Below are 14,714 nucleotides of genomic sequence, written 5' to 3' on the forward strand. Positions count from 1 at the left end.
TGCAGGGGGCATGGGTTCGATTCCTGATCAGGGAACTAAGATCCCGCAAGCCGTGTGGCATGGCCAGAAAAAAAAAGTATAGTCAAAACATGTATGTAAAGTGACATCTGTACATGGTTACTTTCAGCAGCATCTTTTGAAGATCAGAAGAGGAAACAATCTAAATTCCATTAGAGTGGTACAGGTTAAATAAATTATGGTATAGGTCCGCATCCCTTACAACTCTTGGATCTAGGTATGATTTGAAATCCAGAGTTTTATAATTTTGCAAAGGTCATATACTATACATAATGTATAGTATATGACACCTTCAACAGAGTCTAAGACAGCTCTCACTAAAAAAAAAAAAAAAAAAAAATTAAGATATTTGTAGCAAAATATAAGAGCCGTACAAAATAGGATAAAAACTTAAAATAGCCTCATGTCATTTAAGGTCAAGGTTTGCTCCTCCTGTTCATGTTAGGACAGGTTTTGCTCTCAAATGGGTTATCAAAAAAGCTTTATCAAGCCTTTTGAACTCTTAAATTATAGCTAAGGGATTATGGATCTGAGCCTTTATTATCATTTTTCACTCTTCCTTGTTTTTATAGCTAGTTGTTTCAACATTTGCCTCTGGCAGTAGGCTGGACACAACCAAAGCAGGTCCTGATTTATTCCCCTCTGCATCCTAATAACACACTTCACAAACAGAAAACATTTATTTATTTTCTCTGACTTGAATAAGTATGAATTATAAAGAAGATTATTTGTTAATATTTGACCCCTCTAGGTAGACAAATCAGATACAGAGGGTGTGGTACAGAGTTATGCCCAGTAAAAGTCACCATCAGTTACTATGGCGGACACAAACTGCAGGCCTTATGACAGAACAGGAAGATTACTGTTTCGATCAATTAGTAAAAGATGCCTTGTGAATGGAATGCCAAGAAAAAAAAACGGATGGCCAGGCTGATTTTTATTTAAAACATATATAATTGTCATTTAGAATGACTCCTACGAGCTCATTTCACTCTGTTTTCTAAAACAATTTAAAGAGCAAATGTTTATGGCTAATACCAGCAAATCTGCAGATTATTCAGCTCCTGCTAGTACGTAAAATGATACGACTTTCAATTCATTACTGAGAACATGAAAACAGAACTCTAAAAAAAAAGACCAAGTGAGGTGAATTCACTGACGTCTTGTTTTAGCTAGCTACACTAGAGTTAAACCATACTATAAACATATTCACTTAAAATTAGCTAGCAAGTCATTTCAGCCATAGCAATATAATAGCTAATATAATTAGCTAATATAATTCATAAAGCAAAATAGAAAATATGAAATATGAATCATAAAAATAAAACCATGAATTCTGTTATAATTTTGTATACAAATGAACCGTCTGTCATGTTTTAATAACCTAAGGGTAAAAATTACGGTTTATACCAACAAGCACCTACTGAATAGCACAGGGAACTCTGTTCAATATTCTGTAATAACCTAAATGGGAAAAGAATTTGAAAAAGAAGAGATACATGTATATGTATAACTGAATCACTTCGTTGTACACTGAAACTAACACAACATTGTTAAACAACTATGCTCCAATATAAAATAAAAATTTTTTTAAAACTCTGAAAAAAAAAATTAGGGTTTATAATATTTTGGAACTTTGTGCAATGTATTTGCTTGAAAGAAAACTCTTGAGTGAAAAGCCCATAAGTTATATAAATTTGTGCAGAGTTCTTTTGGCATATAAATTTTAAACCAAAGTTTTACATGGATTTCATTATTCCTACCTTCTAAGTATTTAGAGATTTTCTCCACTTGGACTGGCATGTGAAAGTAAAAAAAAAAATTAGACACATAATATAAATATTAATACATGCATAATATATCAGCTGCTGAATGAAAAACTAGGTAAAAGAGTCCAACCTGAGGTTAAATCAGAACTTCTGCCACTCTTTTTGTCTTCTACAATTTCATAAAACGGACCAATGACATGTAGCAATTCTTCAACTTTTTCAGTCATTGGCATAGTTTCAAGAATCTGTAATCAAAAGAAACAGATCCTGTGAAAACAAACTATTAATGTGATCCACACTAGCACCAAATAATATATTTATAATTTACTTACCGATAACTTTGAGATTTGAAGTGCTTTTATAGACTCCTGAAAGTATCTATGTTAATTACATATTGATGCATATACCACCCTAGGAAAATTTCAGGTAAAGATTTAAAAGCGTTCTCATTTTGGAAACTATTTTACATAAGCTTCGTGTAAAATTTTATATAATAAGCTATAGATTGTGCATTAAGCACTAAAGGCACTAATGTAAAATAAAATAGAAAATTGTGGGGTTAGAGTAAAATTATTATGTCTGTTCTTTAAAACCAAGGTAGTGTTTTTAAAAGGGTGTTAAGTAAAGTAGGAAATGGCAACCACTTTCAGACACCTTCATAACTACGGGCCAATTTAGAATCATCAAGTTTAAAGAGCAAGGTAAATTAGGTGAAAAAGTATTCAAATAAAGAGCCATCAACTGATGACTGACAAAATAAAGTATTTCTATATATGGAATATTTTGCAGATATTAAAAAGACTAAGATTAGTTCTGTGTGTGCTGACTGGAAAAATATCTATAAATTTTTTTTTACAGGCAAAAAGCTAGTAGCTGCACAGTATGTTTAATATGATACCATTATTGGTTTTCTTTCTTTTTTTAAATAATAGGATATATATATACACACATGTCTTTTCTGTATCAATCTACAAAATACAATTAAAAGTAATTACCACTAAATAGTTAAAATGGAGGGAATGAGGAAAGATTATAACAATATTTAAAGAAAAAAGAATGTTATCAAACCAAAGCTGTACATTATCGTTCTCTCTCTGCTTTTGAAAGACTCCTTTGTTCTGCTACTGATATACTTAATAGCCAAAAGAACTAAGCTCTGACCTCTTTTATAGAAAAACAAAGTCCACCAAATAAAAACTGTGAAAATGTAACAAAGTGCACAACTTTGAGCAATGTAGAAGACATTAAAACAAAACAAATTACTCTGAATCTACCAAATAAAAAGTACTACAGAGGTTAATACTATCAAAGCATCTGGCAAAAAAATATTCCTACAAATACTGAACCAATCTTTATAATTAAAATTCACCACAACATTGCCTTGGGTAATAAGGGGAGTCAGCTCTTTTTCTCTTAGGTTGCTGAATTACTCTGAATTAACAGCTTTTAAGCAGTAACTGTAATGTATTAGCGGTTCTACCATTTTTAAAATATTTAAATCTTTTTCTAATTACAATAAAATTTATCTTATTCTACATGAAAAAAAAATATTCCTTTTTTACATATTTTCTCTATGTTCAAAGATTATTTAAGATTATTATACAGATCTAGATTTCACAACTTCTGATCCATTACCAACATATCAATACAAATGTTCCTTTATAAAAAGGCAGTAAGATCATCTTTAAAAATCCATGATTTCTTCATTAATTTGCTCCTTGAAGAGCTAGTTAATAAAGAATGCCCTCTTTACTAGTTACCAGAGAAACTAAAAGCATCCTTGTCTTATTCTGCTTCTGAAGGATTTTTGCATTCACAGAAAAATGCTTGTTACTGATAAATCCAGTGATAGAAACATCTCAACTTATGAGTCAACACTTGTATGAGAACACTGTTGGGCAGTCTTGTTACCTATTTCTCATAAAAAGTTTCAAAACAGAAATGTTTTCAAGACAGCCCAGTTAAGTCCCACACTCCTGAGTAAGGGAAATCAGTATTTGAAAAGATTCCTATCTATATACTTTCTGCAGAAGTCAACGATAGAGAAAGATAAGAAAGATGAAAAAATGAAAACATGGGACTTCCCTGGTGGCACAGTGGTTAAGAATCTGCCTTCCAATGCAGGGGACACAGGTTCGAGCCCTGGTCTGGGAAGATTCCCACATGCCATGGAGCACCTAAGCCCGTATGCCACAACTACTGAGACTGCGCTTTAGAGCCCACAAGCCACAACTACTGAGCCTGTGTGCCACAACTACTGAAGCCCACGTGCCTAGAGCCTGTGCTCCACGACGAGACGCCATTGCAATGAGAAGCCCGCACACCACAACGAAGAGTAGCCGCTCGCCGCAACTCGAGAAGGCCCGCATGCAGCAACAAAGACCCAATGCAGCCAAAAATAAATAAAATAAAATAAATAAACTTATTTAAAAAAAGAAAAGAAAAGAAAATAGCATGTCCCCACAATGTGGCACATCTGAAGGAAAAAACATTCACCTTAAGATGAACTTTAATGAGACAGATAAAGCCCTGATAAGCTCAGTAATCTAGATTCTGTATTCTAACATATTACAATCTCTTTGTTCCTAAAAACAAAGCAGCTAATTTGCCTGATAAAAAAACTAAATCAAAGCTGCTCTAAATAGGGACCTCCCTGGTGGTCCAATGGGTAGGACTCTGTGCTCCCAGTGCAGGGGGCCCAGGTCCGATCCCTTGTCGGGGAACTAAATCCCACATTCATGCCACAACTAAAGAGCCTACATGCCTCAACGAACATCCCATGGGCCACAGCTAAGACCTGGCACAGCCAAAATTAATAAAAAAAAAAAAAACAAAACTGCTCTAAGTAGTTTTATTTTCTATTGTGAATTATTTTCCCTACCTTTTTCATTTCTTCAACGTATGCAATCATGGCTTCCTCTTTGGTCATATCACCCAATGAATTCCAAGCATCCCTAGAAATAAAAATATCCAATTAACTACAGAAAGACACCTGATTTCAATTGCTCAGAATACAATTTATAGTTATTGCTATAGGATCATTAATTTAAAACAGACTTTACTTAAAGCTATATTAATGTTTCCAAAGGATCTCTTTAAATGCACCACCTTGAAGAAAAATATCACAGTGAATAAAATGGCAAATTAAATAGTAGCTAAAACTAAGAAGTATAAACCTATCTATAGACCATAAATTATAGGGACTACATTATATAGTCTCCATAATCTCTATATAGATTATAGAGACCGTAGACTGTTCATAATTATTTGCTAAGAACTCTTTAAAAGTCTTTATATCATTATAAATAACAGTGACAAAAATGAACATTGTAGAAACTCTATATGAACTGTCACAGTCATGTTTCAAATGAACAGAAGTTTTGGTTAATTTTTTTTTTTTTTTTTTTTTGGCTGCATTGGGTCTTCGTTGCTGCACGTGGGCTTTCTCTAGTTGTGGTGACCAGGGGCTACCCTTCGTTGCAGTGCACGGGCTTCTCATTGCGGTGGCTTGTTTTGTTGTGGAGCACGGGCTCTAGGCGCCTGGGCTTCAGTAGTTGTGGCTCGCGCACTCAGTAGTTGTGGCTCGCGGGCTCTAGAGCGCAGGCTCAGTAGTTGTGGCACACGGGCTTAGTTGCTCCGCAGCATGTGGGACCTTCCTGGACCACGGCTCGAACCCGTGTCCCCTGCATGGGCAGGCGGATTCTTAACCATTGTGCCACCAGGGAAGCCCATGCCTCCGTTCTAGAGCCCGCGCGCCTAGAGCGCATGTTCCACAGCAAGAGAAGCCACTGCAGTGAGAAGCCCACGCACCGCAATGAGGAGCAGCCCCCGCTCGCCACAACTAGAGAAAGCCCGCAGGCAGCAACGAAGACTACGCAGCCAAAAGTAATAAATAAATAAATTTATATTAAAAAAATAAGAGTCTAACACTTGAAAAATGGAAAAGGTTTCTTACTTCTAAAAAAAAATGAAAATGTGAGGGACAGGAAAATTTTAAAGCCTCAAATAATGAGAACAGCCCTTTGAAATTTTTGCCTAAAAAGAAAACCTCTCATTTTAGAGATATTTTCCAGAAGCAGTTTAACTCCACCAAAGTTCAATTCTGAGGAAAATCATTAAGTAAATAAATAAATTTTCTTCAAACAGCTTAAATAACATATTGCTCTTACATTTAACCTAATATGACTAGTCATAAAGATCTTAGAGGAAAGTACAGGACTAAGAAATCCTCAAAGATGAGGTATCACCTCACACCAGTCAGAATGGCCATCACCAAAAAATCTATAGACAATAAATGCTGGAGAGGGTGTGGAGAAAAGGGAACCCTCTTGCACTGTTGGTGGGAATGTAAATTGATACAGCCACTATGGAGAACAGTATGGAGGTTCCTTAAAAAACTAAAAGTAGAACTACCATATGACCCAGCAATCCCACTACTGGGCATATACCCTGAGAAAACCATAATTCAAAAAGAGTCATGTACCACAATGTTCGTTGCAGTTCTATTTACAATAGCCAGGACACGGAAACAACCTAAGTGTCCATCGACAGATGAATGGATAAATATGTGACACATATATACAATGGAATATTACTCAGCCATAAAAAGAAACGAAGTTGAGTTATTTGTAGTGAGGTGGATGGACCTAGAGACTGTCAAACAGAGTGCAGTAAGTCAGAAAGAGAAAAATAAATACTGAACACTAACACATATATATGGAATCTAAAACAAACAAAAAAAGGTTCTGAAGAACCTAGGGGCAGGACAGGAATAAAGACGCAGACATAGAGAATGGACTTGAGGACACGGGGAGGGGGAAGGGTAAGCTGGGACGAAGTGAGAGAGTGGCATGGACTTATATATACTACTAAATGTAAAACAGCTAGTGGGAAGCAGCCACATAGCACAGGGAGATCAGCTCGGTGCTTTGTGACCACCTAGAGGGGTGGGATAGGGAGGGTGGGAGGGAGACGCAAGAGGGAGGCGATATGGGGATGTATGTGTATGTATAGCTGATTCACTTTGTTATACAGCAGAAACTAACACACCATTGTAAAGTAATTATACTCCAATAAAGATGTTAAAAAAAAAAAAAAGAAAGAAATCCTCAAAGGAGTTTAAGGACTTCCAATGCAGGGTGAAGAAACTTAGCCATCAAAACATGTGGCTCTTGGGGCTTCCCTGGTGGCGCAGTGGTTGAGAATCTGCCTGCCAATGCAGGGGACATGGGTTCGAGCCCTGGTCTGGGAAGATCCCACATGCCACGGAGCAACTGGGCCCGTGAGCCACAACTACTGAGCCTGCGCGTCTGGAGCCTGTGCTCCGCAACGAGAGGCCGCGATAGTGAGAGGCCCACGCACCGCGATGAAGAGTGGCCCCCGCTTGCCGCAACTAGAGAAAGCCCTCACACAGAAACAAAGACCCAACACAGCCAAAAAGAAATATAAAAATAAATTTAAAACAAACAAACAAATGTGGCTCTTAAAGACTTACTCTGCCAATTAGCACACTCTGTTCCTGACGTACATGAAGTATGGTCATGTTAGACATCAGACATCCTGTTAGACATTTGTCACCTCTTCAATAGTGTTTAAGAACATCAAATGTTAGTCAACTGGAAACATGGCAGAGGTATTTTGTGATTCTATTAAATATATTAAAAATGAAATTTCTATTCAGGTACAGTGGGACAGGAGTGACAGCTTAGATAAAAAGTAAGGCAGAACCTGAGTCATGCTCCTAGTTATTTATTATCTCAATGGCTCAAAGCAAACAAGGTCACCTGACAAGCAAGAGGTCACTCTTCTTCTTGGCAGGTAAAAGAGGCAGAAGAGTCTGTTGTTCCTTTAATGTAGTTTGGGACTTATTCTTGGCATAATAAAAAGAACAAACTCCATAAAAGGAAACACTAATTGAAAATGCTTTTATATCTTTGATAAATCTACCTCTTTTGGTTTTGTTGTCTTCTTTTCTTCCCCGAGACCTTCCTATTTGTGTGAAATTGTGTTAAGAGCACACAGAGGGAGCTTCCCTGGTGGCGCAGTGGTTAAGAATCCACCTGCCCATGCAGGCGACACAGGTTCGAGCCCTGGTCCAGGAAGATCCCACATGCCGCAGAGCAACTAAGCCCGTGCGCCACAACTACTGAGCCTGCGCTCTAGAGCCCGCGAGCCACAACTACTGAGCCCGCGTGCCACAACTACTGAAGCCCGTGTGCCTAGAGCCCATGCTCCACAACAAGAGAAGCCACCGCAATGAGAAGCCCACGCACCGCAACAAAGAGTAGCCCCTGCTTACTGCAACTAGAGAAAGCCCGCGTGTAGCAATGAAGACCCAACGCAGCCAAAAATAAATAAAGAAATTTATAAAAAAAAACCAAAAACCCTTGTTTAAAGAAAAAAAAAAGAGCACATAGAGGATAAAAATGTATCCAGTACCTAGAATACTTTGTGCACAGAATAATCCATAACCACATAAGTAACAGTCATATGATTATTATGTCATTAAACTCAAAATTATTTCATAGCTCTCTACATAAAATTACCATTTATATCTTCCAATAGGATCCCAGAATCCAGGCCTTGATAGTTTACAGGGTCCTTCAGTTGCCTGCTTATAAAAGCTATAGAACTTGAGCATCATTTCATTTGTTGGCTGGAATGAACCTATTGGAAACACACATTAAGTAAGATCACTTGGAGAACACAATTGATGAGCTAATGCTTAGCTTACTAACAGTGACTTTTTAATATTTCATTAATAGTTCAGACAATTTATTCTTATTTTACAGAAACAAAAGTTATGGCTCAGTTTATTTCTTTGATTTGAAAAAACTCTTGAGATTTTACACTTTAATAACAACACCTAATATAGTTCAATAAATAACAGAATAAATGAATAAACATGTTGTAGATGTAACCAAAATAACTGGCAAATGTCATTTTAAAAAAAACAAATAAATTAAAATATAGAATAACTGTATCATGCAACTGTAATAAGGCATTTCTATTAAAAATTTGTGACAAACCACACTGACTAGCACAAATGAAAGTTAAATGTATACTCTGCTTAATAAAACTGCAACAGTAAGAAATTCAACTTCTCTTGGTCAAATTTCCGATTTCTCAGGGGATTAGGAACTTTGGCTAAAGCCAACCAGTGTGTACTGTGGTAGAAAAAGAATTAATCCAAGATAAAACAGATTTCTCACTTCCTACCTCCGTAGTTTTGGACATGCCAATTTTTTGAGAATCAGTCTAGCTTATGTTTCTAGCTTATCAATAAACTTTTTTATGTTTAAAGTTTTCAAATTGTTTGAACAAGTGCTATAAGTTGCAATACTCTTAATGAGAGAGAAAAATTGGAATATAAATGTTTTATAACAACTAACTGGCTAAATAATTATGATATACATAAATTATGGGATTATTTATAACTACCACCCTTAAAATTTTTACTGTAGAAAAATATAAAAAATAGCGTGAGAAAAGTTTCAAGATATACTATAAAATGAGAGTTAAACAGCAGTTTAAAACAGCATATCCAGCACAATCCATTTTTACAAAATAAGTACTTATATACTTAAAAAGCAGAGTAGAAGGAAACATGTCAAAATGTTAAAAGAGGACAGATATCGCTGTCATAGGCATATAGATTACTTCTAGTTTCTTTTTTGCTTATTTGCATTTTTTAAAAATTTACATTTATTGTGCATTACTTTTGTTCCAAAATTTATTATGAAAACAAAAATTAAAACTGTAAAAAGATGTTTTTAAAACTTCATAGGGCTTCCCTGGTGGCACAGTGGTTGAGAATCTGCCTGCCAATGCAGGGGACACACGTTCGAGCCCTGGTCTGGGAAGATCCCACATGCCACGGAGCAAGTAGGCCCATGAGCCACAACTACTGAGCATGCGCGTCTGGAGCCTAGAGCCCATGCTCTGCAACAAGAGAAGCCACCGCAATAAGCCTGCGTGCTGCAACGAAGAGTAGCCCCCGCTCGCCGCAACTGGAGAGAGCCCGTGCACAACAACAAAGACCCAACGCAGCCAAAAATAAATAAATAAATAAATAAATAAATTTATTAAAAAAAAAAAAAAAGGTTACCTATTTAAATGACACAAACCTAAATTTAAAACATCAAAAGCCTCATCTCATAATATCTTCAGTAAGTTAATCAACTGAGATTTAAAAGTTTATTGGTTAAGGTGAGTAACATATACATTAGGTTAGAGCAAAAACTAATAACATATATTGAATGTATTCTGTGTATAAGACACTAGATAAAGTATAGTCTCTGTCCTCAAGGTGCTCACACACAACATCTTACAGAAAAACCTGAACAAACTTTTTGGCCAACCCAATACATTTGATATGTGTTTAAAACATTATATAGGAAAATAAATTTCTAAAGGTCAAGGTCATACCAAACATAGGTGCTATAGGATTCATTATAACTTTATGCCATACATAAAGATTAAGCAACAAGCAACAAAAAAACTATAAGAATATTTGCAAAATAATCCAGGACAGATGACACAACTTAAAAGTTTTACTGGGCTTCCCTGGTGGTGCAGTGGTTGAGAATCTGCCTGCCAATGCAGGGGACACGGGTTCGAGCCCTGGTCCAGGAAGATCCCACATGCCGCAGAGCAACTGGGCCAGTGAGCCACAATTACTGAGCCTGCGCGTCTGGAGCCTGTGCTCCGCAACAAGAGAGGCCGCGATAGTGAGAGGCCCGCGCACCGCGATGAAGAGTGGGCCCTGCTTGCCACAACTAGAGAAAGCCCTAGCACAGAAACAAAGACCCAACACAGCCATAAATAAATAAATAAATAAATTTTAAAAAATAATAAAAATTAAAAAAGTTTTACTATAAAACTATTTAATGATTAATTATAACAATACTTCTGCTTCAATTATTATCTATTTAGTTTCAGGAGATAACAGTACAGTATTGAACATTGCCCCACCCAGCTGCCCTTTGGCAGAGGTTCTTAACTTGGCAATACCTTCTTAAATGTTATATAAACACAAACTGTATTTACACTTATATGGGTTTCCTAATAAGTGATATATGGTGTCAGCAAAGATAGAAAACTATCATCAAGTCTAGCTCTATCAATTTTCAGAAAATATAAAAACGTGTGGTTTAGAAGGATGAAGGTACCATTTAAACAAAACTCTTAGAATCATGCCTTCCTGTAAACTCTCTTCATCAGACATTTAAAAAATCAATACCTAAATAAGTTCCTATGTTATTTCTCTACATTTTGTTCATTCACTCTTTTCTTTCAATCCCTCATATGTCCTCCTCCAATTTGGTGTTTGAGATTACAAAAGGAAAGCTATTTTGTGTATATTTGTTTTCAAAACCTTTTGTATCTGCACTTAATGAATGTTTGTTAATGGTATTGAACATTCATTACTTAGCCAAATGATAATTAATGAAAATAGGGAACATGACATTAAATACTATAGTAATATATTAGTGTTATATTCAGTTAGTTTTACACTCTGGCACAATGATAGTAGTTAAAAGTATTATTTAAAAAATACACGTTTATTGTGGAAAAATATACATTTATTGCAGAAAGATATGAAGTGAAAAGTCAAATTCCCCCTTTCCAAGCCTCTCCACCGAAAAAATATTTGAATAACGGCCTTAAACTTCCCAACATTTGTCAAAGACATAAAATTACAAATTCAAAAAGCGCTGCAAAACCCCAAACAGCATTAATATGAAGAAAACCATACCAAGACAGATCATAATCAAACTGCTCAAAACCAACGATAAAGAGAAAAATCTTGACAGAAGCCAGAGAAACGACAGGTTAAATATGAAAGAACAGCTCCAATGACTTTTCACCCAAGTTGCAAAGGTCCCACATGAGTATGAAAAAGAGAACACTAGGACCATAGAACAGGTTTGTTTGTTTTTTTTAAGTAGTAAATATATATGTACTTTTTAAATATGAGAAATCGTTTTACAAATGAATATAGTTGTTCTTTCCTTTCTTTCCCTTCATATCAAAAGTTTTCAAAAAGTAGACTTTATGAGTATGCGGCCCTAGGCGTCCCCATCCCAGATTTTTTAAAAACACACCCAAATCCGCAGTCATTAAGGGACTTTTCTTTTCGACAACAATATAAACTGCTTAAAATCTGGATAATATATTTGTCTCAGGCTTGAAAGATCAGCAGGCAATTAATTCCCATCCGACACCTCCCCTTCAGTTACATGCCTTTTCAACGCAAAAAAAGAAGTAGGTTAAATAAGCAAGACTAGAAGCAGAAAGAAGGTTAAAGGAGGTGAGATTCAGAAACTGGGGCCTCAAGCCTCTGCAGAAGGCTTGTCCAGCCGGGCCTAAGTGCACGTACCATTTTTCGGCAAACTCTGGATCACCTTCACCGCCGCCTCAAACCGGGTTTCATGCACGGATCTCGTGTCCGCCATCTCCAGCCTCCAGCGCCGGCCCCGGTCCCAAGGTCTGTCGGCTGGAATCAGGCAGCAGCAGCAGCACCAGCTTTCCCAGGAGCCTGCATGAAACTGGAACATGGAGCGCAGCCGCGGATCAACATGCCCAAAGGGAGGAGGACCCGGAGCGCAGCTGGTCAGTTCCCCGTGGCCCTGCCCTATCCAGGCCACACAGTCTGAGATGACCCGGCTCCTTCCTCCTCCCGGGGGCGTGACCTAGGCTGGGGACGCCGGGCCGCCCAGACAGAAAAACAACTCACCGAGAGGAAGAGCATCTCTAGCAGAAGGCGGAGGGGCCCCGGGCACTGGTGGTCGCTGTGCCGCTGACCCACCCGCAGGACCCTGGCGGAGCGGCCACACCCCCCATCCCGGCGAGGTCCGTCTGTCCGTCCGCGCCCTCCCCGCAGCCCCGCCCCAGAGTCTTGGGGGGACCCACTCGCTACCGCCACCGTCGCCGCGCAGCAAACTCCACCCACCCGCCCAGCAGCCTTGGCGATGACGCGCGCCGTCTGTCTGTCCCTGGAAAAGGGCCGGAGAAAGCGGAAAAGAAGAGCAGCGAGATGGATCGGCGGAGGGCCCCGGGCTCGCTGTTTGAACAGGCCCGACCGATGTGTCGGCGCCAGGGCAGCCGAGGCGGGGTTGCAGCGCGTGTGGGCACCGCTGGGCAAAAAAAGGACTGTGGTCCCCAGCGCCTGTCCTCTCTTAGGTTAAGGTTTGAGAAAGGTGATGGGACTTAAGCAAAGAGCTTTAGATCCAGAGAGGCCTGGTGCGAACCTTAAGTTCTGCCATTTAAGTTCTGCGACCTAGGGCAAGTTACTTAGCCTCTCCAGCGGCAATCTTCCTAACACCCGAAAGGGTAGATGAAAGGATTAGGGATGCTGGATGGAGGTGCTTAGCAGTGCTTGGTTCGCAGGTCTTTGACAGCTTTAGCCGCCCCGCGACAAGGACGTCCGATCAACAACCAAAGGAGAGGGGAGGTTGCCCGCTACTTAGACTGGGCGGGGGGAGGGAGAGCATCTTCCGTTGCACCACCCCCGACTTCGATCCCTAGGGATCCGGGCTCCGTACAGCTCCAGCCCGAGCTAATGGGCGACAGGGCGTGGGGGAGGGGCGAACGAGGGACCTGTAGGGATCATCAACCCTAGAAAGAGGTACCCTGGGCCTTCACCTTTCTAGCACATCGCCCCCCGTGCTCAGGCATCTAGGAAGCGCCCCCAGGCCCAACGCGGGGGTACTGCTATAGGTTCTGCGGGTGGAGTCCTGCGACCCGGAAATCCCAAAGTCGCCAGGTCCCTTTGTCAGTTCGGGATGGGGTAGGAGGGTGACTAGTCCAAATCTAGGCGCAGACTCTTAAGTTACTCTTCCCTTGGAGCCGCAGTGCCGGCATTTACCTTGGTATTGCCGGGCAAGGCCTGTCCGGTAAGGTCCCCGACGCCCGCCCCTCTCCCTGCCCCGCGGGCTTGTGGGAAATGTAGTCCCCGCTCCGGGCGCTTCCGGACACCTCCCTCTGGCGGCGGGCGTTCCTCCCACCTGTTCCGGTTCGTTTTCTGTGTCCCGCAGATGCTGGAACTGTTGCGACGGAAATCCCGCCTTCCTGCTGCGTCGCACTTTGTGCTACTTCAAAACACCACATCCGCTTCCAGCTAAAGGGATAGACGCTCAGTGGTGCCTTTCGGAGGTATCCCGGTGGGACTGGACTGGAGTCGGAGAACTGGGGTCTTATTTCTTGCTCCTGATGCTTACTAACTTTGAAATCGTGTGTTTTCAGATTACCGTCCAGGTAATAAAAACTACGGCTTACTGAGTGCCTGATACTTGCCAAGCACATAACATGTATTCCAAAAACGCTGTAGGGTGTTTGTCAATGAGGAAATTGAACCATATTAACTCATTTGCCCAAGGTCAAGTAGCAGTAAGTACAGGAGTAAGTAGACAGAGCCAGGAGTCAGTCAATGCAAAAAACTCTTGCTTTATTTCTTGGACTTTTTCCAGGACACCAGAGTGAAAGAAACTAAGTGTCCAACTAGGGAGATTTTATGTGTTTAATATCTACCGCTTCCACTACTTTTTCCTTGCTCTTTTATTATATATCCTTTTCAGTTCCAGTCAGTCGTGCATACTTATAAGAGGGCTTGGGTATTCATTTCATATCTAGGACTCCATTTTAGCAACTGTTCATAAAAGCTTATGTAATAAGCGAATTTACAGTACATTGGTCTTTAAGTTATGATGAATAAGAATTTTTCTGCCAGTGACTTCTGTTGTATTTCCATTTGCTGGCACTATGAATTTCCAATCAAGGAGAATAGCATAAGGAGAAAAGAAATTGCGGTTATTCAGGAAAAGGTATTTAAAAAGTGGCTCCTTCATGTAGCTGTGCTGGTTTAGATGTGGTACTTCCTACTGTAATGTAATGATGAATATGATGGATTGAATCAGTTCCTAAGGT

At 39.4% G+C, this 14,714-nt stretch overlaps 1 protein-coding gene across 4 annotated transcripts in view; it reads right to left on the minus strand.

The window, feature by feature from the left end:
• Window positions 1-13,714, minus strand: part of ACBD5 (acyl-CoA binding domain containing 5) — a 35,757-nt gene extending 22,043 nt beyond the window's left edge. Inside the window, exons 1-5 of one of the 4 annotated variants that reach the window (XM_068560390.1) lie at window positions 13,657-13,714; window positions 12,169-12,337; window positions 8,333-8,453; window positions 4,669-4,741; window positions 1,918-2,032 (exon numbers count right to left, since the gene is read on the minus strand). In XM_068560390.1, coding sequence (XP_068416491.1) covers window positions 1,918-2,032; window positions 4,669-4,741; window positions 8,333-8,453; window positions 12,169-12,244 — 385 coding nt within the window. In that variant the 5' untranslated portion in view covers window positions 12,245-12,337; window positions 13,657-13,714. Of the gene's footprint in view, window positions 1-1,917; window positions 2,033-4,668; window positions 4,742-8,332; window positions 8,454-12,168; window positions 12,338-12,525; window positions 12,638-13,433; window positions 13,449-13,656 lie in introns of those variants that run through there. The other 3 variants (XM_068560399.1, XM_068560381.1, XM_068560408.1) reach the window with 3 other exon arrangements.
• Between the last annotated feature and the right edge of the window lie 1,000 nt (window positions 13,715-14,714).

The sequence above is a fragment of the Eschrichtius robustus genome, chromosome 1 (assembly GCF_028021215.1).
Source record: "Eschrichtius robustus isolate mEscRob2 chromosome 1, mEscRob2.pri, whole genome shotgun sequence".
NCBI classification, from domain to species: Eukaryota; Metazoa; Chordata; class Mammalia; order Artiodactyla; family Eschrichtiidae; genus Eschrichtius; species Eschrichtius robustus.